This window comes from Sardina pilchardus, chromosome 14, assembly GCF_963854185.1.
Source record: "Sardina pilchardus chromosome 14, fSarPil1.1, whole genome shotgun sequence".
NCBI classification, from domain to species: Eukaryota; Metazoa; Chordata; class Actinopteri; order Clupeiformes; family Clupeidae; genus Sardina; species Sardina pilchardus.
This window is the reverse complement of record NC_085007.1, coordinates 18,670,202-18,696,657: the sequence shown is the minus strand read 5'-3', so window position 1 is coordinate 18,696,657 and position 26,456 is coordinate 18,670,202. Positions and strand designations below refer to the sequence as shown.

The following is a 26,456-nucleotide window of genomic DNA, read 5'->3' as shown; positions in this document are numbered from 1 at the left end:
GCTTTCTTTAAACTCTGCAACCACCATGTTTACCCTAGCTACACCTTAGTAACCATATCTACATTATCTATCTATATTTTTTTTTTGCATTTTCATGCACTGGTAATTCCTTGGAATTGCATTTCTAGTTTGATGTTGTGATGTTACGATGATCACATATGTTTATATCTCATGCCTTTCATTGGAATACTATACTAAATAATACTTTTCATTGAAAATATACAGCAGGGTTCACACGGGTCATGGATATGGACTGTCCATGACTGTCCACTGATCTTACTGTGTATTTGGGGCAAAGTTGTGGAATATCAGGGAATTTTGTCGTTGCAGTTAAAATGTACTCGCCAAAATACACTGATACAAATTTATTTCCAGAATTGGTGTATGTCTGGTTATTAACTCTACTACTTGTTTGAATGGTTATGGTTAGCCCAACTTGGTTTAGTTATTCTCAGTTATTCATCTTCCACTCTGAAGAAAAGCGAATGATTTTTGAACGCTACATGGCTGCTCTGAAATCTTTTGCCAGTATATTGCACCGTTCATTATAGATCATAGAAATTCACGTTTTTAGTCATGGAAAAGTCATGGAATTTCACATTGGAGTGGGAATCCCGATACAGGAAATATATGCACAGCCTTAAAAAGCATACAAATGTTAACCTCTCACTCTGCCTCCAGACTTAGGTCACCTTTAGATCAGTGTTAGAATAACTAATCCTGCTAAGGGGAAACTGTTGACGGAGCCAGCTGGTTCTGTTTCTCATTCTGACACATTGTTGGATCATGTGCCAACAGCTCCTAGCGGGGTGGGCATGCTTGTCCGTGGTCTGGCTAGGGAACGATGGCTCTGTCAACAGCTTGGTTATCATAGCACTGCTAGAACAACACATTTGTTGTGGCCTATGACTGAAATCAGACTGGAACTAGAAGAAATCTGCACGATTTACTGTTTTTTAACTACCGTATACATATTTCTTGTATTTTCAGGTGGAATTGCCATAAAGAGAATGCCATATAGATATGTATGTATGGTCATATGACATATGATATAACATGTAAGGTGGCACATACCCTACCTACAGTAAATCTCAAGAGATGGCCAGGAGACCATGCTGCTCCCAGCACACCAGGGTTAGCCTACATGATAATTTGAGTTATATGATAATTCCTTTCGCAATCACAATGTTTTTCTCTGTGCTCTTCCACAGTGTTTGGATTGAAAGGATGGACGGCTCCTGTGCTTTTATGTAATAACTGCTAGGCCCCCACTTTTTACTGCCTGTAATCTTTTTACTGCCTGTAATCTATGTGTGAAAAGACGTCGCATCACCTGAGGATGCTCACACTTGTGTTGAGTGGCAGCTGTAGGTAACACTGGCCCACTCTTAACACACCTGAGCCTCAAACGCACGGAATGAACTAAGCCGGCCTGCTACTGGACACACGACCAGACAGCCACGTTCAATCATATTGTCTCATACTTGTGATCCAACAGGAGAAGTGATCGAGCTGAAAGTGGGAGAGGAGGATGAGAGGCGCTTTCCTGCTACTCGCCACCTCCTGTGCTCTTCTCAGTACAGGTGAGTCTCCCATAGAACAGCTTTGTTTGATGGTCTACGACTCTACGATGTTGTGAAATCATCGTCATTTGTACTGTGTTAGAATATCTAAGATATAGTGGGGAGAACATCTATTTGATGCCATGCTAAAGTTGCCTAAAAAGAGGAATATAAAATCATCATTTGACAATTGATCTTAATGCCTTAATTTAAAAAATGAGTAAAAATCAAACCACGAAGGACACCAATTTTCTTTGTGATTGAAGAATGTATCATAAATAAATACATGTTCTTCCTTAAATGCTAGGGAGATGGAAGTATTTGACCCCTATGTTAAATTCCCATATATGGATTCCCATAATAGGAGCAGGAGGATGTTTTATATGTTTTTATTTTTAAAGGCCAGCCATTTCATGGATCCAGGATATTATGAATCCTGATAAAGTTCCCTTTGGCCTTTGGAATTGAAATAGCCCCACATCATCACATACCCTTCACCATAGCTAGAGATTGGCATGGTGCTTTTTCCAGTAGGCCTATTAGCCTGTTTGATTTGCATTGAGCTCAATGAGCATCAAACAGGCTAATAGGCCCACATTTAACATAGGGGTCAAATACTTCCTCCCCCCTACTTTAGCATCAAATACATGTTCTCCCCACTGTATGTTAGAGCAGAGATCTTCAACGGGGCCTCCTCGAGGTTACTGCAGGGGATTTGCCAAGTTATTTTATGCCAAATTTGTCTTCCAAAAAACTTGTTCTGTAAATATATGAATCTGACACTGCTGTTTTACAGCATTGCAAAACAATTTCATACACAACACTATCAGCCACTCAATCAGTTTGATTAAGCAAACAATTTGCTGGCTAGCAAAAACATGGTGACATGACATGTCTGTATCAGCCATGGGGTACTTGGCCTGAAATATTTAGGAGAGCAATGATAAAGACATGGTAATGACATAAGTAACTCATTACTTGTCAGTTACCTTGTTGTTTGGTGAAGATCTTGTCTATGAAGACCTTAAATGGCCATATCTACAGTATGAGAGAGTGATGCTACCATAAGCAGGCAGCCTGAGGAGCCTGTGACTCTTTATGGGCCCATCACACATACTGTGGGGTAAAACATTAGCAACGCCATAAGTGTTACTTCTACATCGAAACAATGTTTATATCCCTTGATGCACTGTTCAGTCACAAGGCTTTTATGGCACTGGCTGCCTGAAGTAAGTGCCTATCACCATCAGAATGGGTATTAACTCCCTCAAATGGGCAATAAAACAAAAGAAAAGAATAGAATAGAATATATACTTTTTTGATCCCGTGAGGGAAATTCAGTTCTCTGCATTTAACCCAATTTAACCGAATTAGTGAATACACAGCACACAGTGAACATACAGTGAGGTGAATCACACAACCCAGAGCAGTGAGCTGCCTGCCCAACCAGCGGCGCTCGGGGAGCAGTGAGGGGTTAGGTGCCTTGCTCAAGGGCACTTCAGCCGTGGTGGACTGGTCGGGGATCGAACCGGCAACCCTCCGGTTACAAGCCCGATGCGCTAACCAGTACACCACGGCTGCCCACAATGCAATATAACAAAAAATGATCATCCTTGTAAATATTTAAGCTGTTGAGACATTGTGTATTGCGATTCATGTCACTGTCATGAATGGGTTTTTTTGTTTTTGTATTTTTTGACAGCAATCTTTTACCATTTCTTCAGACTGGGGCATGTCATTGCCCCTGACTACATGTTAACATTCATGTAGCCTCATTCTGTCATATTTACCAAATCAATCAATCAGAGAAGAATTAAACAAAAAGGGAATATCCCCTAGTGGTCATATGCTGTTTTGGCGATGTAGGCCTGACTTGCAGTAAATCTTGATGAATGTGTGTCCCTCAGCCTGGTGTGAGTGTGAGAACGGATGGAGACCCTACGATAACCGCTGTTACTTCTTCTCACCGTCCACCCTGAGCTGGAACGATGCGCGCGAGGACTGCGAGACTAACAAGAATGGCAATCTGATGAGCATCACAAGCCTCGCCGAGAGGGTAAGAAGCCGTGTCACTGCCATCAGTCCTGATTATAGTCCCACAAACAGCACCATGACCAGACAGAGAGACAGCACCAGAACCAGAGATACCATAGGCCTAATGTGACCAATGAGACGTAAACAGGCCTCAAGTGTTAAAAGGATATGGCGTATGTCATGTTACATATTACATAAGATAACTCCGATTTCTCTTCTCCTCTCTTTCTCTCATTTTTTTCCCATTGTTTTCTGTCTTTCTCCACGTCTTTTCCTGCTTCCTCGTCACGCAGGATTGGGCCCGCACTCAGGTGGGAGGAAATATTTACTGGATTGGTCTGAATGACATTGTTGAGGAAGGTGTTTGGGAGTGGACGGATGGCTCTGTGTGGAACCCCATTCTGGCGTGAGTGTCTGTGACCCGCATATGAAATTATAATCAATATTCAACAGAATTTGCTTGGTCTGACTGGATTTGGTTAAGCTCAACCACATACGGTAGTCTGTGTGGATTATGATCAGTTTGTATGACTTCTGCTTGAAATGGTCAGTGTTTGTGTGATTAAATTTACTGTATATTGTGTGCTTTGCACTTGTGTCTACAGGTTGTTTTGTGGGTGTTTCTGGATGGGCATAATTGTGTTTTATGTGTCCTACAAAAGGTACTGGCGGTCTGGCCAGCCTGATAATTGGCAGGGCGATGAGCACTGTGGACAGCTGGACACCACTGGCCGGTGGAACGACGAGGGTTGTGGAATCAGGCGGCGGTACATTTGCAAACGTGAAAATCGTAAGTTCATATAATGCCATATTCATCCGAGAGCATTATCGCCATCTGCTGGAATGAGGTGTGATGGCAAGTGTACCCTGTAGCCTCGTTCTGGCTTACAATGGCCGCCGGACGAAGAAGGCGAATAGCTATCCACAACCAAGACTCAGCCAATATCACCACCTGTTAAAGCAACACAAATTTCACTATCACAAATTTCTATCATAAACACATGATCTCAACCATATTTGTATTTTGTAGCTAATAATAATCTGTCAAAATGACTGTAATATGGTATCCTCTAATATGAAGACAAAATAGACAACAACAAAAGAATCACACTTGTGATTGACAATAATTTGTATTTTGCCACATTGTGTGTCTCCAGCTAACCCTGCTGTCGTGTGTGATGAGGTTAACGGCTGGCATCTGTACGGGTCCAACTGCTACAAGATACGCTTTGACCTGAGGAAGAGCTGGCTAGCAGCACGCACTGACTGCATAGCTCAAGGTGGGGACCTGGTGTCCATCGCTTCTGCAGAAGAGGAGCAGTATGTCACTAGCCGTCTGGATACCAACCACTTTGACATCTGGATTGGCTACTCCACATTGGTGAGAACAGTACTCTCAAGAACATGTTAATCTGGCCCCAGCCGTGGCGCAACAGGCTGGGGCACCTGCACCGCACGCCGGCGACCCGGGTTCGATTCCCGCCCCGTGGTCCTTTCCGGATCCCACCCCAGCTCTCTCTCCCACTCGCTTCCTGTCATTCTCTCTACTGTCCTGTCCAATTAAAGGCATAAAAAAGCCCAAAAAAATAACCTTTAAAAAAAAAAGAACATGTTAATCAGTGGCACTAGGGGATTGTCCTCTCACACACTCAACCCCCTGACTCACAGCTCCATCTAGTGAGAATGCTTATTGCAGCATTTCAGTTATGGGACTGAAGCACACTTATCGCATCAATCTTTCTTCAATCTTCAATCTTTTCAATCTATGTGGGACATTCTGTGGATGAGCATATGCTGTAATTTGAGTAGTCAGATGATTTATCACTTTTCTTTTGTTCATACATATCAAATAAAATACTCTACCGTCCCAGCTAGATACATTAAATCTAATGTTGGATGGAGTGACTGTTTGTCACTGATGAACAGAAGTGTAAGTAAATGTCACTGTCCTCTTTGTTGTTCATAGGCCTGCAATACCCTCTCCTGCCAAGTCCAGCCTGACAGCACTACATTCACCTGGACAGACGCCAAGAGCAGCGCATACACCAACTGGGCAGTCAATCAGCCAGACCAAAGGTGAACACGCCTCTCTATTCACACTGTAGCTGGAACAATAATCGACTGAGAGCATAAGTGTCATGATGTGGGCAGTGGTTTTCTGTGTCAGTCAATCTGTGCTCCTGTTAAGATATAGAAGGGTGTGCTGTGCTCAGACTGTTACACATTGTCACAGTGATCTCATCCCTATGAAGCTTTTGAGGACATACACATACAGTAATTTCCCGCATATAAGCCGCATTGTGTAAGCCGCAGGTAGTGTTTTATGCCAGTTAAAAGAAACAAAACCATATTAATACTATATTAACTGTCCCCGTGTATTAACCTCATAGCTGAAGAAATTTTGCAAAATCAATGTATAAGCCGCGGCTTATAGTCGGGAAATGATGGTACACTATCGGAGGACATACACATGGACTATCGATACAGGACATACAGTATAGTTGTGGTCAATAGGATTCACTAATTAGATTGTTTGGGTTCCTCTGACAGCGATAAAGCAAATGGACTGTGCACAGCGGTCATGAAGGCAGTTGGAGAAAATTTCGGCAAATGGAAGACCCACGTGTGCCGTTATGAGCGACCATACATGTGCAAGCGTGGACTGAACAGTAAGTTCCCATCTGAAAAAAAAAAAACCCCACTCCTCCTGACCTTATCACTGAACTTGATCTCTCGTAACCTCGCCTGGCCTCGCGAGCTGTCTCATTTTACCAAGAGCTTTTAACTTACTGTAACATGGCCACTTGAATAGTTTAACGTGTTTGTCCTGCCCACAGCCATTTGCCCTCCTGGGTGGCTCAGCTTCGCCGGGAACTGCTACTGGGTCGTCAACAACCCCAATCTGCTAACCACCTGGAACGATGCCTTCGTCAAGTGCAATACTATGGGGGCCAACCTGGTCACCATTAAGAAGTGAGAACTGACAGCGGATAGAGCTATAGGGCCCCCTGCTGGGCCTGTGGCTTTAATTTTACATTTAAAAAACTGTGTGTGTGTGTGTGTGTGTGTGTGTGTGTGTGTGTGTGTGTGTGTGTGTGTGTGTGTGTGTGTGTGTGTGTGTGTGTGTGTGTGTGTGTGTGTGTGTGTGTGTGTGTGAATGTGTACTGTAGTGTTGAAATACAGTGGGGAACAGGCCCAAAAACATGGGGTAGGTGGATAGCAGGCTCGTGCAAAATTCCGAATTTTAGAATTGGCCTCCGCTGAATTCATGAATTGGAATTTGACTTGAATTGGCTCTGCCCCATAGGACGTTGAATTTGGATTGGAATTGGAATTAAGTGGAATTAAATTCATGGCAATTCAAAGCAATTCCACAGTCACACAATAGAAAGAATGTGTTGAATCCCACATTCATTCAGTTCTGGGAAGGTTACTTTGGAAATGTAATTGATTACTGTTTTAAGTTATAAGTTGTGTGTTTAAAGCCATCATATGACATATATTGTGAAACTTCATTGTTAAACGCTACCCTTATATCTTGTATATGCATTTCTTCTACTTCCTTTCATTTAAGTTTAAATTGTAATTCTACATCCTGTTTTTGACCTCAATTCAAATTCAAGAATTTAATTAGAATTTGGGAGTCATTCTCAATTAAATTCTGAATTTTGCACAAGCCTGGTGGATAGGAGACTGACAATCATTATGTTCTCATGAATTAAAGCAGAAAACCTTAATTTCACACATTTAGGCTGTGTTGGGTTTTTTCTTTTTTTTTTTTCTCAACGCTTTGTTACTTTAATTAATACTATAAAGATGTGGATGAGGTGAGATTAGGTCTGGCTATTCAGTCATGTACATGCAGCAGCTATATCGCATATTCCAGATGCTTACATTAGACCTGTTTTCAGTGAACAGGAACAGTTCTACATTAATGCCCAGCTCCCCGATTTTCACCAAGTGGAGATTCCTGATATCTGGATTGGCCTCTCAGGTGAGTGATGTTGAGACTGTCTTTACTGACTGAATATTCAATCAAAAAATGAAAACAATAACAACAAAACAATCATAACAATATTGAAAAGATTTGACTATTACATAGAACTACATGAATGACATCAAACAAATGCATTTCCACTTCCTCCTGTATTATAAAAGTTTGATGTTTTTACATAATAAGCTATTAGACCCTGAACACAAGCTTTCTTTAAACATAAACCTGTGTTTTGCTACCATCAGATAAGGACCAGGATAACAATTTCCAGTGGGTTGATAAGACCTCATTTGAATACTCAAATTGGAGGAGTGGTTACCCTACAAACACAGCAAGCATGTGGGACTGCGGTCAGATCTACACAGGTGAGGAAGATATTCACACCATTTGCTCCCAGAATCACTCATTTTTATTCTTTACTTTGCTTTGCTCTTGACCTTGTGACCCTAGCTTTTGATTCTGACAACGTTTCACTTTCTATGGCACCTAGGAAATTACAATGGCAAATGGGAGACCACAAGCTGCAATAAGAGACTCGGTTACATCTGTAAAATGGCTGGTGGCCAAAACGTCAAACCCACGCCAGCTCCAGGTCAGATCACTTTAATGTTATTATATCCATAAACACACAGATCTATGCTCAATAATGGCATATTCCTCTAACAGACAAGAAAGGGAGAAAGAAAAAGGAGGGGGGAAAGTTGAGGCAGGTCTATGACCAAAACCTTGCAGATTTGCAGTCCATTTCCATTTTTACTGTTTTGTGATTTCAAACTTCAGCACCTCAGCTACCAAATGAGCTGTGTTTTTTGTCTATTTTCAAACAGAATTCCGTAACGAAGTCTCTAAGAGCCTGAGATTTGTTTGTTTGTACGTTTGTAATTATGCATTGGGGTGCTAGACCCAAACTGTACCGATGAGCTGTGGCTTCCTCCTCTTCCCCCAGAGTCCCACTGTGACCAGGGCTACTTGCTTAATGGGGACTTCTGCTACCACTTTGAGTCCGATGACGTCAAGCCCTGGAATGACGCAGAACAGTACTGCGTCGGGCAGGGCGGTCACCTGGCCAGCGTCCACAATCAAGAGCAGATGAGCTTCATCATGGGTAAGACATCAGTGCAGGGCATCCAGACACCTATAGTTCGCATACCTCTCAGGACAAATCCTGGGCATGATTGCTGTTGTTTATTTCTGAAGCCCTTGAGAAGCCCTTGAGTGTTTTTGACTGCTTTTGACTGCTTTTGTACACAGCACACATGGCACGGACCTCATGGGTCGGCCTAAATGACATCCAGACTGAGAACACTTACGTCTGGACTGATGGCAGCGTGCTGGTAAGTGAAAGCTATGCAGATAAGGCAACACTGTAGGAGTCAGATCCCAGAAATGTCAAATTTGTCAATGTTCCTGCAGGATTTCGTTCCCTGGGAGCAACATCAACCAGACAACTGGCATAACGAAGACTGCGTCATCATTCGTGGCGTGGAGCACCACAACCCTGGCACAATCAACGATCAAGACTGCTCCCACTCGTACCCTTTCATTTGCATGAAAGGTGAGGAACGTTTCTGACCCAGGAGGGCGCTACACTGCCCTCACGAATGCCCTGATGTTGTGACATTAACAACTCATCATTTGTTACTTTATAGTTTTTTCCATGTATCTACAATGAATGCACCCTTTCCTCCCCTCTCTTTAGGCAAAGGCCAGGGCCCACCACCTGTCCCCCCAACCACAGGTCCAGGTAAGAGCAAATGGCTCACCATGACCTCCGACTAAACATAATAATACATTTGGTATTATCATGCTGAGGTCGTGTTAAATAAATGTAGTATTTTCATATTGTATCTAATTTTAGTCTTTGGTCACTAAAGTGATGTGTGGCTCGTAGATGTGAGTACAGTAATGCTGGAAGCAACCGTACCATGAGCTTTGGTGTTGTCTCTCTGTGCCCTCCCCTTACGCCACCTGTAGGCTGGAATGAGAAGTGCGGCAACTGGCTATCCGATCCCTTCAACGACTACTGCTACCTCGTCAACTCCCTGTCCATGAGGACCTGGAGGGACGCCAGGGCCGACTGTGTCAACCAGGGGGGCGACCTAGTCAGCATCACCGAGCCCTTTGAGCAGGGCTTCGTCCATTGTAAGGCGGCACTCATTTAAACAAACCTCATCAGCATAATCTCACCATAACCCAAAACCTTTCATTCATACAGTCAGTATGTCAAGTCTCATGCCGTCCAGTCAAGGTCATGACAGTATCGTTTTTGAACATGACATCTTTTATGATCTTTTGTGCACCTTTAGCTATAGTTACACAGATCCCATCTGGCATTGGTCTGTGGATGGGAGGCCACGACTCTGTGACTGAGGGGGGCTGGGAGTGGAGCGATGGCTCCCCTTTCCGCTACATCAACTGGAACCCAGGTGAGAGTGCTGCTGTGACAGACTGGACGAAAAGGAGAGTGCAGTGCGGCCGAGGGTCATCCTGATAACAGAGCTGACTGACCGGTGCTCATTTGTTCTTATCCTAAGAGAACTTCTACTTGAAGTTCATATAGCTTCTGTCGTAAGCAGACATGGTTGTTTTCACCTGAATGTGTTTTCTTTTTTAGGAAATCCTGATGATTATTATGGAGAGGACTGCCTCGATATTCTGATCAGTAATGGCCTCTGGAATGATGATAATTGTGACAATGACAGAGGTTATATTTGCAAACGAAGAGGTACTGGATGTTTTTATTACTGTTTTATGACTTTGTGTACACTGTTTGATTCAGTGAGAAACACAGTTTTTTTGTCTCTCTTAAACAGGAAACACTCCAGAGCCCCCTCCACCTCATGATGGTATGTAAGTCTATGGCAGGACTCTTCATTGGGCGGGGAATTATATGATTTCTAAATGGTCCTACTTTGCTTCAGAAAATGGAGGCAAAAATCAAAGCGTGTGCTGTGTTGTCATGCCAGTAGTAAAGTAATGGGGTCGGTGAAGTCCATGTGCATGTTGCGTGGAGTGGTCAGTGTTGTTGTGCGGATGTAGCTGATGGGGTTGTGGATACTGCTGGTCTCCTCCAGGATTCTACACGGGTCTCGCCTGCCAGGACTCCAGCCTTGTGCTCCACTGCCCACATAACAGCGTCATCGACATACAATCAGCTTTCTATGGCCGCAAAAGTGATAAGGTCTGCCCTTTCGAGGAGGGATCCACAGGTGACATTTTTAATTATTATTATTGTTGTGCATATACTTACAACTACAAATTACTCTACAAATGATCATTATCTATCTTACAACAGTATGATATGAATTGTATAGTAGAGGTATAATTGGTAAAGGCACTCTGAAATGGATGTTATTTTCACTGAAAAGTTGCCATTCTGCTTAATGAACTCTCACATTCTTTTATTTTTGCAGGGTCTTGCACTGTGGAGGGCATTCTGCCCATAGCCAGGCAATACTGTGACAACAGAGCCTTCTGTTTCCTGAGGGGAGTCGCAGATCCGGACCCCTGCCCATCAATCTCCAAATACCTAGAGGTGGTGTACAGCTGCATAGATAACGGTAGGTATTGGGGTTCGTTTTTGCCTTTCCGTAATCCTGCTGCTAACACCAATCATCTGGGCATGCTGTTTCAGGCTGCTTGTGTATTTTAACTAGAGCGGGTTTTTTTGCAGTGTGTTTGAGAGGGCTGGGCGTGGAGGATGGGAATGTGACCGACGCCATGCTCTCGGCCTCCTCCTCCATGAGTGGCAAAGGTCCAGCCCAGGCTCGGCTCAACGGCGCCTCCTGCTGGATGCCCTCTTCTTCCTGTGAGTGTGGCCTCACCTCGGGCAAACATGGCACAGCGATTCACCCCACTTGGATATTTTCCCCTTGCATTACTTTTGTAAATGGAATCCTGGTCAATTTAATTTGCCCTTTTTTTAACAATCTTTTTCAAAAGAACCCTCATTAATGTCATTGAGAACGCCTATTTCTTCAAAGTAATCATGTAATAGTACCACTAAAGGGGAAAAAGAGGGATGAATACTGTTCTGAATACGCACTGTATTGCACAGCACAACTGAGCATAGTCTACCACAGCCCAGCCTTGAATAGTCACCCTCTCCTAACACGAGAATGTGAAGGAGTTCAGTGGTAATGAGCTTTGACCTACTCTACTTCAGCGAGGGAGTGTATGAAACAGTTTGAAAACACATTATATATTTTCTTGATGAATTAACTTACGAAATCTACTGTCACCACCTATTCCTCCAGATGAGCTCCAGTCACTTTGTGTCTCAATGTCTGTATTGTGTGTAAACCCCGCTTGTGTGAAACTTTATCACCTTTTGCAGCTAATTCTTGGATCCAGGTGGACTTGGGTGCTTCAAAGAAGATCACAGGGGTAGTGGTCCAGGGGTGCCCTACTGCAGATTTCTGGGTCACCACATTCAAAGTCCAGACCAGCATAGATGGGACTCAGTGGCATGACTACACAGAGGATGGAGGGGTAACCACACTCGACTTATTGTAGAATCCTCTATTTTGCCAGCTAAAAAGTGAACTGTCCCAAGATTAAAAACAAAAATTGTTTCAAGTAAAATTAACAAGTTCAAACTTTAGCTGTATAATTCTTCATGCTAAGCTTCCAACCTACGAAGCCACTAAAAGTGAAAATGTGCTGTCAAGTCTAAAAAGTTATGTGTTTCTGGTGTCCACCACATTTCTTCGTGTGAAGGATGGTGACAAAATTGTCCATATATTCTTCACCACAGCCAAATCACAAGTTTCATTTGAGTCGATACAGTAAATGTGTCACCTGGCTGTAGGCTGGTCTTCAAATGTTCAAGTTCAAGAGTCTTTATTTGTCACATGCATAGTCATAGACTTACAACAAGCAGTGAAATGAAGTCCTGACTGCACTCAAACTTAAAGGGACACTTCGCCGATTAGCATTAAGCTTTGCATCTTTAGAAAACCAGTCATGTTTTTGAATGGTCGTGCATCATTCCCTCAGTTTGCCTTGAGATGGGAGAAATACGGATTTCAATGAAACCCATGAATAGGACTTCCTGCTTTCAATGATGTAAAAATAGTGGTGTTTGTGGATATGTGTCCCCCCTGCAGCAGTATCCAGGCTCTGTAGACAACACCACTCCTGAGACACAGCTCCTGGGGAAACCTGTGTCCGTGCGCTACATCCGTGTCCTGCCAGTGGCCTGGAATGGACAGGCGGGACTGCGGCTTGACATCCTAGGCTGCGTCTCTGACTGTGCGTCTATGCAGTATTTCATTTGCTAACAAGATCACATTTAATGTCACCCGTCAATGTCAAAAAATAAGGATAATACTTGACTGTTGCCCAAGGTTTGTCTTAATTTTTGCTGTCTTCTTACAGATGCCATAAACTGTGACTCAACAATATGGTTGGACCATACGACTGAAAAAAAAACGTGAGTCAGACTTCCACTATAGCAATACTCCCACTCTTCCATTCATGTCAGGCTTCATAATCGTATTAATGTGTTGTGAAAAATGTTCTATGTTATGATTATGTGAACAAGTGAAACATACTTAAATGTGTACATCTACCCAGGTTACACTGTCCAGCTGGATGTGCTCGGCAGCCATACAATGTGTACGGAACCGTGACATACAGGGGTGTAAGTGAATATCTACATACGCACGTGTTTGCAACACTCCATATTCCCAGCATGGAATATACTTTGGTCAAACGGCATGAAGTATTGAGTGGGAACCATTGTGTGTGTGTGTGTGTTTATGTGTTTCTCTTTTTAGGACTCTACCATCTGTGCTGCTGCCATTCATGCTGGAGTGATTCTGAATGAGAATGGAGGAGACTTCACTCTCATTAAAACTCCAGGCCAGTCCTTCTACGCTGGCTCTGATAGAAATGGCATCACCTCCAAACAGTATGTGCCTATTTGTTCTTTAATAAGATTTTCCTGATGTAATAAAGAAAAAAAAATATTAAAAAAAATGCCAATTTTTAACTCACAGATTCGACGGAAACTACGGTGTTTCTTACACGTTTGCAGATGGAGGTAAGCAGCATTGCCAGATGTCTCGTGATTTCCCAGTTTAGGGATTTGACACAAACAATCTGTTTAATTCCAACTGGGTTTTGACAAGAAGTAGCAGCACACATTGAGCCCATTCACGGTCAGAGCATCAGAATGTGTTTGAGCAGTATCACATCCCATGCACTGGAGGCCATCTCTCTCCAGCCCTGTCTCAAAACCTCTCTTGTCTTCTTTTCCCTCTGTAGAACTGCGGTGCTCAGGCCCTGACTGGTATGAGTTTGGGGAGTTCTGCTACAAGCCATTTGGTGACAAGAAGACGTGGCAAGGTGCACGAGACGCATGTGGGAAGGAGGGAGCCGAACTCGTGTCCATCGCCTCATTGGCCGAGCAGAGTTGGCTGGAGAGCTACCTCTACCAGGGTATGACACACAACTAACAGCCCCTGCCATTCTGCCCTGGCATCATTGCGAATTTGGCTGACTGGGTTTACATTTACACTTATTCAGCCAGCCCCGATAAAGGAAAGCCGTCAAGCCCGAGGCTTTACCCCAAACACCGGAGTTTTACCCCGTAGTGGAAATGCGCCATTAGTAGATGCTTTTATCCAAAGCGACTTACAGCAAAAGAATAACACTCAAGCTACAGTGAGACCTTAGCTAGGAATTACCACTGCATCTGTCGTGAAAGGCTTTTCAGGTACCTCATCTGTTTTCGGTGGAGCGTTAGCTGTGTATTGGGATTCAAAATAGAGAGAATTGTCATTTGTAAAAATGGGAGAAAAAGCAGATCAGGGTTCTTTTGCTTCAAAGCCGATGTAGCAACTAAAGTGGTGCTTTCTGTCCATTTTCCTCTCGCTTTATCCGTAGCTGACACTGATGTGTGGATCGGCTTGAATGACCTGGTCTTCCCCGGTTATTTTGCCTGGGCAGACAGCTTCGAGGTCACCTTCACCTACTGGGCACCTGGCGAGCCCAACAATCACATGGGCTTCAATGAGGATTGTGTAGAAATGTACCATCAGGTAGAGCATTACTGTGTTTTCTGTGCCCCATATGTTACACACATGTAACACCACTACTGAGAAGCAGAGGTGTAAAAATACGGTTTCAGAAAGCACTGCTACATTTTGGTTCCAATCATTCACTTACCAGCTTATCAGTTTATCAGCTGAATCTAATGAACACAGTTCTTAAGTCAGGTAGATCAGCTAATTAGTGCAATCACATGTGTTAAGTGCACAGGTAGAACCAATACCTGGCAGGACTTTTACTCACTGAAGCTGGACTATTATATCTCTGCTGAAGAGCATTCAGTGGGCAGGTCGTGCAATCACCTCAGTCTCCCTGATCAGACAGATGTTTTCTTTGTGCTGTAGACGGGAAGGTGGAATGACGTCGGCTGTAGTGAACTCAACACCTACATTTGCAAGAAACCCAAAGCACACTATCCTCTACCCTCCGTCCCACCCACCATCTATGGATGTCCACCGGTGAGCCAGTGACTTCAAACGCCTTAGGGCTTGTCACCTAACAAAGTGAGGTTAATGTTTTATAGAGTTCATTCTTGTGCCTAAGTATGTTTCCACCACCGTGGTGTTTTCCTCAGGGCTGGGGTGCGTACGCCTATGGCTGCTATTGGTTTGAGGAGGGCCCAAAGAGGCGGGACGAGGCCAAAGCCTTCTGTGAGGCAAACCAGGCCACGCTGGTTCACATCATGGACGTGTAAGCGGACCTCCTCTTTTCTTGATACTTATATCTCGATTACTCGATACTCAACTCAGAAATTGTTACAAGATTTTTTTTTTTTTTTTGTTTGTTTGTATGCTGCACCTTTTGCTGCATTTTACCTGCCGTTTGTTGAGCATATTTGTCAATTCCTCTTCGATAGCTATGAGCAAGCCCACTTCACAGCATTCCTGGGGCAGTACACTGGGGACTGGTGGATGGGCCTGAAGGGACTGGGTGGCTCTATAGGGGTCGACTACTACTGGGACAACGGACTCCCACTCTCCTTCACCAACTGGGACAGGGAACAGCCAGGTGAGGTCTCCACTGCCAGACCTGAGAACAACGGGCTGCTGTATACTTTAGTTGTCACTATAAGAAACCCTAGTGCCTGAAATAAGAGTATAGGTTGCAGTGGGGTTTTGGGGAGGGGTTGCTGCTGCTTGCGTCTCAGAGTGTTAAATAGTCTGCTAAGAGAGTTTTAATTTAGGTATGGAGGATATGGGTTAGCCGAATTCTCAGAGTTGTAGCAGTGCTCCAGCATAAATAAAGACCAAATGATTTTCTCTTGAAATTCTGCAGATAATGGGCAAGGGTATTGTGTCACCATGACGACGGCTCCCATCGCCGGGTTCTGGAAAAACGAGGATTGCACAGAAACCCGCCCCTTCATCTGTGAGAAGGGGAGGAACGGCCTGTCTCCCCCAACACGAGCCCCCACCCCCCCTCCTGTCGGCGGCTGCGCGGACGGCTGGACGGGTCAACCCCACTTCAGGAACTGCTACAGGGTTAGACAGCTGCTTCTCTGAGAGCTCTTGATGTGGGGGACCCATATGGTCCAACAGAATATTGTTCATTCTCTCTGTCCACAAATCCCTTCCAAACATTTTCCACTGTTGTGAACATCCCCACAACTAACTATTGTAGTTAGCCAAATGAAGTTACATTGTAAACATTACTACTGCATATAATCAACTATTACCAAGAGGTTAACTGCAGGGTTTTCACTGAAAAAAGGCAGACTAATACTGTCCACAATACTTACTGTACCTGTTGTGACACTTGGTCTTCTCTCTCTCTGAGCAGCTCTTCACAGTGGACTACTCCAACAAGAAGAGCTGGCAGGCAGCACGCGAGGACTGTGTGGCGCGGGGGGCTGACCTGATCAGCATCCACACTGGCGACGAGGAGGGCTTCCTGGCGGCCTTCACCAAGGGCAGGACCACGTGGATCGGCCTGAAGCACAACGCCTTGGACGGAGGTGAGGGGCCACAATAGCATCTCTCACTCACTCAAACCATTTTTCACAGCCGCCATTTTGAGATGAAAGATGCGTCATATCATATAAATATAAATGATTTATATGATATAAATCAAATAAAATCAATAAGATATGAGAAAAGCTGAGATGGGAAACCCAGCTTTAGAAAGTAAAAGTACTAAAACGTATTTTCCAACCATTCACTTAATCAGCTGATTCTTATTAGCTAAACACTTCAGCCAGGTAGATGTTTTAGATGAACAGGCAGAACCAATACATGGTAGGACTTTCAGAAGAATGGGTTTTCCATCCCTGAATAAAATAACAATAGTGTGATGTGTATTCAGTATGCTGAGACACTGGCCCCTTCTCAACCTCTCGCCTCAATCGTCGGTCCTCCGGCTCGTTCCCACTGATCTAGATAAAGAATGATGTGGCGGCAACAATGGGATGGTCTATCCAGTGTTCAGATTAGTGGGAAGGGAATGAGCCGGAGGAAGGAAGAAAGGGAGGATATATAAAAAGATGAATGAGAAGAGCCCACTGTATCCGCTGTGCATCTTAATGAACAAGTAGCATCACGACAGTAGAACATTGTGTGTGTGCTTTTCCTGAGCAGTGTTGTGCTGGTGTCCACTCTGCAGGTTACCAGTGGAGTGATGGCTCGGCCGTGACTCACACTAACTGGGGCTTTGGGGAGCCCAACAACCACGAGGGGCGTGAGGAGTGCGTGGAGATGATCACCACCAACAACGGCACCTCCTTCTGGAACGACATCAACTGCGACGCTCACCAGGACTGGATATGCATGATCGCCAAGGGCAAGACCCCCATTTTGCCTCCAGTGCCCCCTTCACCTGTCCCAGGTGAGCTCAAGCAAGTTCAGTAAAAATGAGCTTTTAGCCACAAGCTGTTTTTCCTTGCTTCTTATGCTGGTAATCCACCCCAACCCCCCCTTGTTACTCTAAAAGTATTTATATTGAGGGGAATTAACAGAAAGGTATTCAAATTTCAAAAAAGGACACGGTTGCTTTTCAACCATCAAAACTCAAACAATGTCCCTCCAGCAGCAAAGTCATAATCCTGGTCCCCACAGGTAAGTATCTTCATTGAAAACACAGTATTTTTAGCTTCCAGTCTTCGCTGAGAGGACAACCAGGAGCTTGTCTCCCAAACCCCACTCTGACACTAACTGTGTTTCAGCTGCTTAAAAAGGCCCTCCACTGATCAGGCACCGATCATTCTTAGGTGCGTTAGCGAGTCATGGCTTGAGAGGTGGCATTCCTGACTCCACCAGTAGATAGAGCCATAGCTGGTTGAGAGTGCAACCACCTCAAGGGAATGTAGTGCCCCTTCAGGACACAGCCTCTCGTGACATCACACATCCCCCTCTTCGAGACCGACGTCCTCGTCGGGGTGAAGAAGGCGTCACGCCGGGAGAGGGCTTCTGCATTGCCGTGGCTCTTGTCAGCCCTGTGGACGACAGAAAAGTTAAATGCTTGCAAGCTCAAAAACCATCTGGTAATTCTACCGTTAGTTTCCCTGTTCCTGGCCATTCACTGCAGAGGGCCATGGTCAGACACCACTGTAAAATGTCTGTAAAAAGACTCTTTTTACACAGTGGAATAATTCTTCTCTCTTAGAAGTAGCTTCCTGCTTAGGTAGAGAATGGGATGTTCCTCACCATCATGTGCCTGGGTTAGCACAGCACCTAGACCCACCGCTGAAGCATCAGCCTGGACAATGAGTTCCTTCTTGAAACCCGGCGCCACCAGGATCGGGCTGGAGCACAGAGCTTGCTTCTGGTGTATGGTCCGCAACTTGGCTTCCTGAGGCTTAACCAACCCCAGCCCAATGGTGTACCCCAGGTAGTTGAAGTCTCGCTGAAGGCCAGTCTGCACTTCTTCGGGATCGCCGTGAGGCCTGCTTCCCTGGGAGAATCAATCACAGCTTGGACTCGGGGTAAGTGGCTGTCCCAATCTGGACTTTATTTGACCACATCATCCAAATATGCCGATGCGTACCTCTTGTGGAGAGCGAGGACCCGATCCATCAAGTGTTGGAACGTGGCAGGCGCTCCATGGAGACCAAATGGGAGCCGGGTATACTGGTAGAGCCCCTCCGGTGTGGCAAAGGCCATCTTCTCCTTGGATGCCAGCGCCAGGGGTTCTTGCCAGTAGCCTTTTGTGAGGTCAAGAGTGGTTATGAACCGAGCATGCCCTAAGGAGTCTATCAAATCATCGACACAAGGCATTGGGTATGCATCAAATCCAGACACTTCGTTTAACTTTCGATAATCACTACAGAACCGTACGGACCCATCTGGTTTGGGAACCAGTACAATGGGACTTGCCCAGACACATCAGGACTCTTCGATTACTCCCAGCTCCAGCATCTTCCTTGCCTCCTCTTGAATAGCCACCTTACAAGCCTCCGGTTTACTGTTTGGTCAGGCATGGTGCGGATCTCATGTTGGACCACCTCCATCTGCCCAGGGAGGGAGGAGAAAACATCTCTGCCTCTTGTGGGATGAACATTACGGGCAGCCAATTGTTTCTGCAGCTGCAATTCCTCTGTCTTCAGAAGGCTGGCTCTCTTTTGTTCCTTCAAGAGAGCTATGTTCGCTTGTGTCTGGGCTTGCTGGCTAGCAACAAGCTTTCAAATGTCCTCCATTCTGTTTTGTGGGGGGCCTATGGCTAAAAACGTTTGACTAAGGACACAGTTGCTTTTCAACCATCAAAACTCAAACAATGTCCCTCCAGCTGCGAAGTCATAACCCTGGTCCCCACAGGTCTACTGATCAAGCAGTACCTCCTACGGATGTCGGGTAAGTAGTTCCAGTCTTTTTGGCTCCCAGTCTTCGCTCGTTGAGAGGACAACCAGGAGCTTGTCTCCCAAACCCCACTCTGACACTAACTGTGTTTCAGCTGCTTAAAAAAACCTTCCACTGATGAGGCGCGTTAGTTAGTCATGGGTTGAGAGGTGGCATTCCCGACTCCACCAGTAGATGGAGCCATAGCTGATTGAGAGTTTAGCTACCTCAAGGGAACATAGCGCCCCTCCAGGACACAGCCTCTCATGACATTACACACTTGTAATTTCATTTTTCATGTCATCCCTTCTCAGCTCCTGATTGTGGCACAAACCCTGGATGGAGAAAGAACAAAGGGATCTGCTACCTCTTCAATGACACTGACACCGTGGACTTCCACACGGCAATGGTCCGTTGCTATGCTGAGAAAGCCCGGCTGGTCTCCATCCTAGATGAGGACGAGCAATCATATGTGGTCACCATGGTACGTGCCAAGAGAGTGTGCTTTTGTCTCAGAGGTTATAAACACTTCATTTTCTACCATGTAAGCGAGAGACATACAAGTTGGAAAGTTCACAATGTGTGGGTTTTGTGTGTGTGTGTGTGTGTGTGTGTGTGTGTGTGTGTGTGTGTGTGTGTGTGTCTGTCTGTGTTTGTCACTGCAATACAGGTGGGAACAAGTCAACTGGCCAGTGCTTGGATCGGCATGCATATGTTTGGAATAGCAAGCGGACAGTATGCGTAAGTATCTCTAAGAGTTTTTAAAATGCTATCACTGACTCATGATATCTATTGTTTCATTGTATTCTTCTGCTACTCCTGCTGCATCCATCCATCCATCTTTTCATCTCTTCTCTCACTCCCTCCACACTGCAGGTGGGTGGATGGGTCACCTGTGACGTATGTCCACTGGGGCCCAGGTGAACCCAACAATGCCAACGGGGAGGAGCAGTGTGTGCAGATGAATAGATACCCCGGTATGTTTACTTTTAGACTAGAAACACTATGTGCCGTATATTAACACTTAAATAAAATAAAGACCTAAATAAAAAACTGAAATAAAACATTGACAGCATGTAAAGCATTGTTATAAAACACTAAACAGAAATAACCTGTCTTTTCAAATATATTACAAACAGTTATAGATTTGTCAAATCCACATTTGTTGTGGACTGCTGTATGAACTCCAACTACCCTGAATGTTTATATTGTGTTGTATACCTCTGACTTGCCCCATAAGGCTCGTGGAATGATGTGAACTGTGGCCGAGACATAGCTGGCTACGTATGTAAGAAGTTCCCGGGCGATAGCCACACCCCTGCCCCACCCACCCCAGCCTGGGACGGAAACTGCCCAGAAGGTGAGGCCACATCTGGTTCCCATGTTAACCCAAGGACCCTGATGACTACTAATCTATTTAGATGAATACCGCAAATCCAGAGTTACGTATTGAACATAAGATCATGAAAGTCGACTAACCCCTCTCCTGGGTGTCTCAAGGGTGGATGCTGATTGGAAGCAAGTGCTACCTGGTCAAGGGTCCTGATCGGAACAACCAGAATAACTTCAAATCCAACTGGACCACAGCTCGGAAGTGGTGCAAAGATAATGGGGGAGACCTGGCTATCATCGACTCGCATTATGAAAATGGTAAGAACCAGACACACTGCATTAGCTCAAATGCATTCTGTGGCTTTTTGCCATGTAACTTAATACTGCCCTGGGCTATCCCACTGTATGATGGTGCCTTTAGTTTTCTTGTCCCAACAGCTTGTTCATATACAGTATGTGTGCAAGCTGTTGGGGCAATATAAAAGGCAGCTTGCTCACAGTATCACTCCTCACAGATTTTGTGGCCAGTTACCTGCGGGACCTGGTGAAGCCCGTGTGGATCGGTCTGACCGATAGCCTTCACGAGGGCGGGTTTGCCTGGTCTGATGGAGTCAGCCCCGTGCGCTACACCAACTGGGCGGACAAGGAGCCCAACAACCACAATGGCAAGGTGAGACGCTGAGAAAGTCACATCCACTGTCAGAAACATTCATAGACAGTGGTACAGTGCCTGATTCTGAATTCAGTTGGCAGCCATTTTGAGTAATTCAGCAGCATCTTGGGGTTAATGTTTTATGAATTGTCTTTGGATGATTATTGTCTGCAATCTGAAACCTTTGCAGCTGTAATAAAGTCTCATCTAGCTGAAAAAGGGCAGATATATTCACCAGATATCTAGTACAGATTAAACATTGAATGAATACTGTTTATAGCATGGCATATAAACTGCAAGGTACAGCTGTGAAGAAATAATGCAAAACCAACAGATTTCTGGACTTTGCGCCGTTGTTTTCTCAGGAGCACTGTGCGGCCATGATGCACACCCACCATCAGGCAGGCCGCTGGAACGACGATTCGTGTACTCAGGAGTATGGCTGGGTCTGCTCCCAGAAAAAATGTGAGTACAGGGGGGAAATGTAGTATGGCTATCACCATACTAAGCTCAATCTTTTAAGATCTGGGGAGTCTGCACTTTATTTATACTGCACCAGAGGCATGCTCTTTCGGAGGATGGGCAGGACTGTCGAGCTCTATTGGCATCGTTCAAATCATGACTCCGTACGCTTGGATAATCCTTCAACCAATCAGACCAACGATTCGGTGCATCTTTTGGATAAGCTAGTTTGTGATTGGAGCTAAAGGTTCTTCCCGGCAATAGATGTGCAGGTTTCCAGCCTGAGCTGCCGGGCGAAATCCAAATTCGCTGGCAGGTCAGGCAGGGTTCACCCAGCCTTGGGGAAATGCATTCATTGAGTCAATTTTACATTACACTATGAGGGATCGTATAACAGTCAACCAGCACTGTCCATCTTCACCTCTAACTTCCCAAACCTTGTGCGATTCACAGCGAGTGGCCTCCCTCCAGCTAAAAACCCGTGTAAAGAAGGCTACATCTCCTGGTTTAGTAACTGCTACAAGCTGCAGTTCGAGCCCAAGACCTGGGAGGCTGCACAGGTGGCCTGCCAGGAGGATGGAGGGAACCTGGCCAGCGTGGACATGAGCTATGACCAGGCCTTCATCTCTGGAGCCGTGCTGCAGGGAAGGACGGACGCCTGGATTGGGCTCAGGAAAAAAGTATGGCCACAGAATTGGCAAAAGAAAATGATTTCAAAATTCATTTTACCATAACAATAACTGGCTAGAATCGGTGGTCCTGGTCCTTGATCATGTGATACTTGAATGTGCCTGTGATATGAATTGTATGTTTGCTTTTTAATGAGTGTGAGATATGAATTTTCGTGTTTGCTTTTTTCCTGCAGGCGGACAGTGATTCCTACACTTGGTCCGACGGCTGGCCTGTGTTCTTCACCCACTGGGGTCCTGGAGAGCCGACCAATATCAAAGGAGAGGGCTGTGTGGCCATACACTCCCCAGTTGGGTACTTCTACGGCACTTGGAACGACACGGCCTGTGACGTTGCCAAGCCCTACGTCTGCAAGATCTCCTCAGGTGAGACACATTCACAAAATGATCAAAAGAGAAGCTCTTTAAAAGCCCATTGTCATTAAAACTGCCGTCGGCAGCATTTTTTTTTGTCATATTAGCTTGAACTGTCATGGGATTCTGGAGATAGAATATTAAATAGGCTGTTTAGGAAAAATCTCGAATTCTCTAGCTCCCTCTGAAGCCTGTGATCGTGCACACGCTGCTATCCAACCGCTGCTACTCTGCTGCTCACGTACACTACCTCGTCTCCAGAGGGGGAGGGGTTTGGGGGGCAGTTTGGAGCTTGGTAGAGGTTGGGGGAGGGACCTGAAAGTTGTATCAGTTTGAATTTTCCGACTTTAGACTCGGAATTTTGAAGGCTTGCCGACGGCAGCTTTAAGGTTGTTCACGGCTTGCTGAATATGAGTGTGTCCACAGACAAGCCACCCCCAACTCCTGCACCAGGAGATGGGAAGTGTCTGCCTGGCTGGAGGAAATATGGACGCTACTGCTACCTTGTGTACGATGCTCAGACGGGCTTCTCCTGGTCCGAGTCGAGGCGCTTCTGCCAAGATGCCTCAGCCGATCTGGCCTCCATGCACAGCCGAGCCGATATAGAGTTCATCCGGCAGTGGAACTACACGAAGTACCATCACCTCTGGATCGGCCTCACCAGGGACAGCTCCTGTATGTGTACCACAGCACCACGCCAAGGCGCACACGCACACAGACAAACATCACACTTTTGCTCTCACACACAGCGCACGTATCACATATGGACACAATATATGATTCTATATAAGCCGAACATCAGTGATCCGATATGAAAATGGCTAAAATTTTCGGCTCAATTAATAACTGTAGGTTAGTAATGGTGTGTGTGTGTGTGTGTGTGTGTGTGTGTGTGTGTGTGTGTGTGTGTGTGTGTGTGTGTGTGTGTGTGTGTGTGTGTGTTGTCCTGTGGTGTCTTCAGACGGTTGGGCCTGGACTGATAAGACCTCAGTAGGCTATGTGAACTGGGCACCAGGGGAGCCCAACGCGATTATCCATGATGGAGAGCTGGCCAGGGAGGACTGCGTGGAGATGTACCACGACGGCCGCTGGAACGACAACAACTGTGGTCTGAAACGAGGCTTCATCTGTCGACATCGCCAATGTAAACATTATTTACACATTTTATACATATTTACATAGGTTCAGTAAATGTTGAAATCATTTACAGCTGATTTCCAAGACATGGGTTAAGCCTTAAACTATAAGAGAATTTGAATGAAGATCTGTGTCATTGGATGGTTATACGACTTTTTCCAGGTTGACTGATGTCGGTCTTGCTTCCCCCTTTGTCTGTGAGCGTAAAACCAGTCTTGCAATTTTGGTCTGGTGAGCCGCCAGCCCGAGTCAAAGTCTTGCGGTCTTGTGCTATCACAAATGAATTTACAGCACTACACACATACACTCCAGCAACAGGCTAGAACAAGGTATAGGGTGACCAGATTTCTCTGAACTTAAACCGGTACACTTTTTGTGTGACCATATTTAATGTGAACATGTGACATATCAGACATTTTTCGTACTTCAGCCGAAAAGTTAGAAGGAGTTGGGGGATGCCACCCCCAATAAAAATGTATCAAATATTGTTATGTAAATGCACAAGTTCTGTGCACTTTCAGTCAGAGATTAGGACTTGCACTACAGTATGTTTAAAATGCACATGCATAGTTTGCCGGCCTAAACATTCCTCACTTGTTATCCAGACATGCATGAAAACATTTGAAAACAATTAAAACTCACAGTCACAAGTTGAGAATGATGACTTTCTCTTCAGCGTTGTCGTAGAAGCTATCCCTGAGTCTGTTTGTTCTGGCCCGTATAGACCTGAAGCGCCTGCCAGAGGGCAACAGGGTAAAAAGGTGAAAACCGGGGTGGGTGGTGTCCTTTAAAATGTTTCTGGCCCTGCTGAGAGAGCGGGAGTTATAGATGGTAGACAAGTAAGGCAGAGGGGAGCCGATGACACACACTCACAGACACATTATCAAAATCATACATGGGACGCTTAGTTTATGCTATAGTCTTTCTACAGGGGTTTAGTCAAGGATAGGGCTATAATAAAACCACACTTCAATAGTGGTTGGTTTTAGTGACATTTTAGCGTCCCAACAGGCTTTCGTTGGGACTTGGGACACGCAATTCAAAACTGGGACTGTCCTGGTTAAACCGGGACGTCTGGTCACCCTAACAAGGTAGTAATGGAGTGTCTCAAACATTTGCCATGGCAGAGCCGGCAAAAAGAAGCAGGAAGTGAGTAATTGTTGTCAGGGAAAGAGGATACAGCAGACTGACCGAGCAAGGAGTGTTGTAAAATACATACTCTGAAGTTGGGGGAGCTCTGTAGAGAAAACTTTGAGCAATAATCAAGAAAACAGCGAAGAAATTGCCAAAACTGCCAAGGGTCTCTTAATGTTCATTATTTGAAATTACTCCTGAATGTTTTTCTCATACTGGACATCATCTGTTATTTATTTTTATTTATCTTTTTAAATACTGTTCTCTCTCCCAGACTACTTCACTGATGACAATGGAGGGATCATCGTACCAACAGATCCTCCCTCACCACTCAGCGGTATGTTCATTACATTGTAACAATTATTATGAAAGCCACAACAAGCCACTATCTGTTGACTTCAATGACAGTTTTGCCCTCATGCAAGTTTATTAGTATAGCATTTTAATATATTAGTTAGCATATTGGTAATTATTATGGAGGATGTTTATAGTGGAGAAAAGTGACTTCAGTGAGGATTTGATTGTAGAATATGACATATTAGGAAATAAAACTAGGAGGGAGGTTCCATTTATTCATTCAACTGACTTGACTCTGGAATTTTGTTCTCTTCCAGATGCTGGGGTGATTGCCGGGGCTATTATTGGCGCAATTATATTTGTCGCACTAATTGGAGGGCTTCTGTACTATGCTTTTAATGTGCGAGGAGTTAAACTGAATTCCATAAGCTTCCCAAGCTTCCCAAGCTTCCCGAATCGAGACAAAAGTGATGTTGACGTGGTAAGTGAAAACAAAACTTAAACCTCTTTGACACTGGATGGCGTTTGTTTAGAATAAGTGTGAGTGCATGAGATGTGCTTTTTCATTCAGACTGGTTTGTTGTGTCCTTCCTCCACAGCCAACTTTCTCTAATCCCAACTTTGGAGGAGGGGAATCAGAGACATGAGAGGATCCTGTGAAGTCGGCCGGATCCTGCTGGTCTTTTATAGTACACGTGGCATTGCTGCATGACAATTACACAGCCTCTCAATTACCAAAAAGTTTGCTTCAGTATTTCAGCCTATGAACACATGACAAGCTGACTGACTGTTGTGATATTTTACCTTTACTTTTTTTTTGCATTTGCATTTGCCAGCTAACCTCAGTGCCGCCATGTTCCTTTTTGTTTATTTTGTTTTGTCTTGTAATTTCTATTATCCTGTCTCTTCCTAGTAGTGGTCTTCTTTGAAAGCCTTTCAGCTTACACTCATGGATTCATTGCAGTTGTTCATGAGTTTTATCTGGTC

At 44.9% G+C, this 26,456-nt stretch overlaps 1 protein-coding gene across 1 annotated transcript; it reads left to right on the top strand.

Annotated features, from left to right (window-relative positions):
* The first annotated feature begins 1,448 nt into the window (after positions 1 to 1,448).
* Positions 1,449 to 26,456, top strand: LOC134101281 (macrophage mannose receptor 1-like). Its single transcript, XM_062554881.1, has 50 exons — positions 1,449 to 1,583; positions 3,470 to 3,618; positions 3,890 to 4,002; positions 4,259 to 4,386; positions 4,754 to 4,977; positions 5,563 to 5,672; positions 6,147 to 6,265; positions 6,434 to 6,569; positions 7,508 to 7,590; positions 7,836 to 7,955; positions 8,081 to 8,182; positions 8,537 to 8,695; positions 8,842 to 8,924; positions 9,004 to 9,145; positions 9,290 to 9,334; positions 9,565 to 9,732; positions 9,897 to 10,016; positions 10,205 to 10,315; positions 10,404 to 10,436; positions 10,665 to 10,799; positions 11,004 to 11,150; positions 11,264 to 11,398; positions 11,927 to 12,081; positions 12,699 to 12,843; positions 12,970 to 12,997; positions 13,168 to 13,234; positions 13,371 to 13,504; positions 13,593 to 13,636; positions 13,861 to 14,034; positions 14,482 to 14,636; positions 14,991 to 15,104; positions 15,221 to 15,336; positions 15,503 to 15,654; positions 15,922 to 16,127; positions 16,426 to 16,600; positions 17,245 to 17,466; positions 19,727 to 19,896; positions 20,083 to 20,153; positions 20,289 to 20,389; positions 20,653 to 20,772; positions 20,913 to 21,062; positions 21,260 to 21,414; positions 21,762 to 21,861; positions 22,312 to 22,538; positions 22,724 to 22,913; positions 23,328 to 23,576; positions 23,863 to 24,045; positions 25,447 to 25,509; positions 25,787 to 25,950; positions 26,069 to 26,456. The coding sequence occupies exons 1-50, from the start codon at positions 1,532 to 1,534 to the stop codon at positions 26,114 to 26,116; spliced, it is 6,492 nt and encodes a 2,163-aa protein (XP_062410865.1). The 5' UTR covers positions 1,449 to 1,531; the 3' UTR covers positions 26,117 to 26,456.

What these genes read in the sequence shown, in the direction of transcription:
- LOC134101281 (XM_062554881.1), top strand. Translation starts at nt 1,532, where the DNA reads ATGAGAGGCGCTTTCCTGCTACTCGCCACCTCCTGTGCTCTTCTCAGT. An exon ending in AATGGCATCACCTCCAAACA is followed by an intron (nt 13,505 to 13,592) that starts GTATGTGCCTAT and finishes TTTAACTCACAG; the next exon opens with ATTCGACGGAAACTACGGTG. An exon ending in CATCTGTCGACATCGCCAAT is followed by an intron (nt 24,046 to 25,446) that starts GTAAACATTATT and finishes TCTCTCTCCCAG; the next exon opens with ACTACTTCACTGATGACAAT.